At 66.0% G+C, this 4,885-nt stretch overlaps 1 protein-coding gene across 1 annotated transcript; it reads right to left on the reverse strand.

The window, feature by feature from the left end:
• Nucleotides 1–98: 98 nt before the first annotated feature.
• MNEG_11401 (GDP-mannose transporter) lies at nucleotides 99–1,422 on the reverse strand (the record flags this gene model as incomplete). The annotated part of the gene is made up of 2 exons (XM_014040125.1): nucleotides 99–716; nucleotides 1,051–1,422. The coding sequence occupies 2 exons, from the start codon at nucleotides 1,420–1,422 to the stop codon at nucleotides 99–101; spliced, it is 990 nt and encodes a 329-aa protein (XP_013895579.1).
• Nucleotides 1,423–4,885: the final 3,463 nt, after the last annotated feature.

Genomic DNA, 4,885 nt, shown 5'->3' on the forward strand with positions numbered 1-4,885 from the left:
TGTTTCCATGATGGGGTTGGCATGTAGTAGCGGCTGATGTTGAAGGTGGATGCAGGGGCCCTCATCCCATGCTCAACGCCCTGTACCGATGAAACCCCTCAGATCCGCTCAGAGCCCCGCCGCCCACCCCTCTGGCGTCCCCCCCTCTCCCCCCCTTCCCCGCTGCCGCCCCCTTGCCCCCCTCCCCCCGGGCCCACCTTGTTGAGCGCCCCCACGAGGCTGTAGATCGTGGCCGTCGTCTGGCTCAGGAACCACAGCGCGCTGAAGCTGATCCCAAACCCAATCAGGCCGCCCAGCAGCGCCACCGCCAGGAACATGGGATTCTGCAGCGCCGGCTGCTGCAGCAGGCCGTCGTGCTCCCCGAACAGCACCATCAGCACCAGGATCGGCGGCACCGACAGCAGGTTGTTGTAGTACACCATGCTGAACTCGTCCATCTTCTGCTTGTTGGTCGTGCGCTCCGCGACCTTGTCCATCACCGACCGCAGGTACAGCGCGTATGCGGAGGTGAACCCGCAGTTTGCGATCTGCCAGATGTAGCCGCGCCACGTGAACGACAGGTCGGTCGCGGCGCCGACCATCGCCGAGACGAGCATCAGCCCGAGCGTCGCCCAGACCTGCGGGCTGTAGGACTTTTTGTAGATGACCACGTCGCACACCGCGGTGACGAAGTTGCTGACGTTCTTCCAGACCGTGACCATCGCGACGCCGACGTGCTGCGGGGATGTGTGTGTGGTGTGGTGTGTGTGTGTGTGTGTGTGTGTGTGTATGTGTGTACACACATGTGGACGACTTCCTGCCTCACGCCGCGCCTCGCAGGTGGCCAGGTGGGGCGCGGCGTGCAGGCGTCGTCGGTGCAGGGCAGGGCGCGGGGGTGTTACGCGGCGGACGAGCAACAGCGGCTGCGCCGCCCACGCAGCAACCGCAAAAATCAAGGTTGGTAAAAGCATGCCGGGCGCAGCGGCACCATTCGTCGCCCCGCTCCCCTCAAAACAGGGCGCCAGGGAACCGGTGATGGCGGCCCCCGCGCCTGCCCGCCGCCCTGCGCACCTGCAGGGCGTAGAAGCTGCTGCCTATCATCGCCACGAACAGCAGGTTGACCGGGAACCAGATCAGCACCAGGTCGCGCTTCAGCGGCTGCAGCTTGACCAGGCCCGCCAGGTGGCAGGCCTTGACCAGCGCGGCGGCGAGGGCGCACTGGAACGCGAGCAGCGCGTTGGGCGCCGTGAAGCCGAAGCTCTTGGGGTTGAGGGCGTGCTTGTTTAGGATGACCATGCTTCCGCTGGCGGCGCAGTAGGCCAGGCCGGCAACCAGCACGGCCGGCAGGCCCAGTATGCGCGCGCCGCCGGGCTTGGGCGGCGGCGGCGTCTGCGACAGCAGGCCCTGCTCCTCATCTTCGGAGCCCCCCTTTAGGGAGGCCATGCTGCCGGCTGTGGTGGCGGCCCGGGATCGAGCGGCCTGGGGGCCGGAGTCGAGCGCCTGTGGGGGACGGGGGCGGGGCATTCGAGATGCCGAGCGGGCGAGCGATCAGGCAGGTGCTGCATGCTGCGGATACAGTATGTGTGCATGGCACGGAACCAGGGCATGGCAGACCGAAGGGCGGCCGCTGGGTGCAGCCATGCATATGGCAGGGCACAGTAGCGAGCTGTTGTGCTGCGCAAGCGTGCCAACTCTGCGCCATGCGCCTGGCGTGCTGCGGAGGAGAGTGAGCCTTGCCAGGTTTGCTTTGGCTATATCAGCCTTGTTCTTGGCTATGAGCTCCGCGACCCCGCCTCCCCCTTCGGGCCTGATCAAGAACTGGTCTGATCACGCTGCGCCGTGCCGTGCAACAACAACCTGCAATTGTACAGATCTCAATTTTCGAATTCCTTGACGTTTTGTGGATGAAGACCACCTCGTGAGGTCCCTGGCCGATGGAGCCAAACTCGTATACAGGTGTCAGCAGAGCTCGAGAAAGGCGTGTGGGCTGTTGTAAACCGTCCTTCTCAGTGCAAATATGTGCTAATTCAAAATTGCACAGCGAAACGTGGTTCGCGCACCCCGTTGAGATGCCGACGGCCGCCTAAGCGGTGACTGTGCCCCGCCACAGGCAGCAGCCAGCCGCCCAGCAGCCCCAGCAACAGCCCAAGGCGGCCTGCATGCTTCTCACAATTGTTCCAAACAGTTATGCAATGGAACGGCCTGAGCGGTGCCACCGTGGCCCAGTCCAGGCATGAGTCGAGCGCAAGCAGTCCCGCTGTGTCTGAGCAGGACTGCCACATTGGCGGGGCGGCAAGCTGTGACTGCTTTTGTGCCTCGAGTCTAAAGCAGCCCATAGTCTACGGATGTGAATCGTACTTGCACCTGTGGGTGTTCATCCCTGCGAAGGCAGGCGCCAGGTGGCAAACTCCTGAGCTCACTCGCCTGGGGCTCAGAGCTGGCCCCTGCCTGTTCTGCTGGTGATGCGGGGTCGGCTGGGGGCTTCATGCCTGTCCGCGCAAGGGCTTCTAGCTCACACGCATGGCCCGAGCCTTGTGTTATGCGTGTTGTTGAGGATGGGCACCAGTAGCAGGGGTGCACCTATGCACTGATCCAGCCCCTCAACTGGTTGGTGAGCAGCCACCCCCCCCCCCCCCGGGCGCAGCACACTGTACGCCCGGGCACAAATTTTGTCCCGATGCAGAAATCGATGTTTTAGTTGGTTTTCTGTTTGCTGTTTTGTATTTGACTATCAAGGGACACTTCTACAGCCATCGCGTCAACATACAGTACGAAGAACTCACTGTACGGTAAGCAGCGGGCGCACACCTGCCTGCTGCTATGATTGACGTCAGTGTGTTGACCATTGATGCTGCACTCCTGGGCATCCGGTAACAACTTGTGGCAGCACTCCCGTCATGCTCACGCCCAATTCACCTTTGGGGCAGCAACGAGTACGGCCCACCTCAAGCGCCTGCTCACATAGTTGCCTATTGATGCGTCAGCAGCAAGTGCACTGCACACCTGAAAACCTGCGGCTGGTGGACAAGGCTGATCCTCAGTCCCTTGCCACAACGCGTGCAAGCGCACACCCAAGACGCAGCTCGGGCTGGCGGCTTCTGTAGCCCTGCGTCATCGGTTGTGTCGTCACTGCCGCAGGCCAGAGCGGTGCAACCCACATGGTTGATTGAAAGGAGAATAAGTAGGGCGAAACGTGATATGCACGCTCGCACCGCACCCGCAAGTCGCCCGCTGCACCGTCGCGTAAAATCATGCAGAGATCGTTTGACCACTCCATTGATAGCTACGGTAATCCATCAAAGCTACGTGAATGTTCGTGCATAGGAAGTGTTGACATTGGTGTGCAGGCGCGCTGCCCTTCATCTTACTTTTGGTCTCACCAATCCGCTGTTGTCTGAGTGGGGAGCCTGCTGAGCAGTTGTGAGTGTGTACTCCACATGCAGCTTGATGGGTGCGCTGCAGAGCGCAGCTGCCTTGGCGACGCTGGCGGCGGCGCGGCAACACCTCGCAACTTGAACTGCGAGCACACGGGGGCGCCGTCGGAACAACGCGATGCAGTGGCAGCGAGTGCAGCAGCGCCGCAGACCCAGGAACCCTGGGTGTGGGCCTGCTGGGAGGGACCAGGGCCGTCACCCCTGTGGGCCCTGGCGCCGGCGTCGGAGCTGTCTCTCCCGCCCCTCGCGGCCGACTCCATCGCCTCCCTCCTCGCCGGCCCCCACGCCGCCCGCGCCCTGCGCGCCACCTGCCGTGGCGCGCGCGCCGCGCTCGACGCGCGCTGCGGCACGCTCGCGCTCGCCGGCGAGCTGCAGGCCGCCGCGCTCGCCGCTGCGGCGGCCGTGGGCCGCTACCCCGCGCTGCGCGCCGTCGACTTCACAGTAGAGCATGGCGAGAGATGCGTCGCAGCGCTCGCCGCCGCGCTGCGCGCGCTCGGCGCCCCCGGCCGCCTCGCCTCGCTCGTCGTGCGGGAGCGCGGCGTCGGCGCGGCCTACATACCCACGCCCGCGTGGGCGGCGGCGCTCGCGTCTCGCGTGGCGGCGCTGACCCAGCTGGAGCGACTGGAGGTCAGTTTAGTCTCCTCCCACCCCAGCTGCGCCGCCGCGCTCGTCGCCGCGGCCGCGGCGGCGCCGGGCCTGCGGGTGCTGGCGCTGCCTTGGAGCTGGGCGCAGGGCGTGGGGCCGGCGCTGGCGGCGGGGCAGTGGCAGGAGCTTCGGGTGCGACTGCGTGTGCGGGCTCATTGTTCGCGTGGCGGCCCGTGTCATCCCTTGCCCTTTGCTCGGCGCTGCCTCTGTCCTCGCGGCTTGTGCAGCTTGGGCATCTGAACGCGCAGGAGGGGAGCTGGTGCTAATTGAGTGGGGTTGGTTCTCGCGAGGCGGTGGCTCCTCTCAGCCGCTGCCGGCGCAGTTTGCCGGCCGTCGTCTGTGGTGCTTTCGGGCCAGTCCCTCAACAGAGGCAGCTGCGAGGCCCTCACACCCCTGTCCCAGAAATGCAACCACTTCCGTATTGGATTTCGCAGGAGCTGGTCTTGCGAGGCTTGGGGCCCGAGGAAGCTTCCACGCTCGCGTCCCTTGAGCTCCCGTCGCTGGCGTCGCTGCGCCTCGCCAGCTGCGCGCTGGGCCCGGGCGCGTGCGCGGCCGTGTCGCGCTCGGCGTGGGCGGGGCGGCTGCGGGGCCTCGCGCTCGGGGACTGCGGGCTCGGGGCAGAAGAGGTCGCAGCGCTGTTTCCCTCGGGGCCCCCTGGCAGCGGCCTGCTCGGGCGTGCGCCGCAGCCGCCCGGCCGCAACCAGCAGCAGGCCGCCGGCACCCCCTGCCCAGCGGCGGCGGCGGCGGCGGCGGCGGCGCCCTGGGCGGCTCTGGAGGACCTTTCACTCCGCGGCAACCGCCTCGACGACGCCGGCGCCATGCGGCTC

Source organism: Monoraphidium neglectum (genome assembly GCF_000611645.1).
Source record: "Monoraphidium neglectum strain SAG 48.87 unplaced genomic scaffold scaffold02725, whole genome shotgun sequence".
NCBI lineage: Eukaryota > Viridiplantae > Chlorophyta > Chlorophyceae > Sphaeropleales > Selenastraceae > Monoraphidium > Monoraphidium neglectum.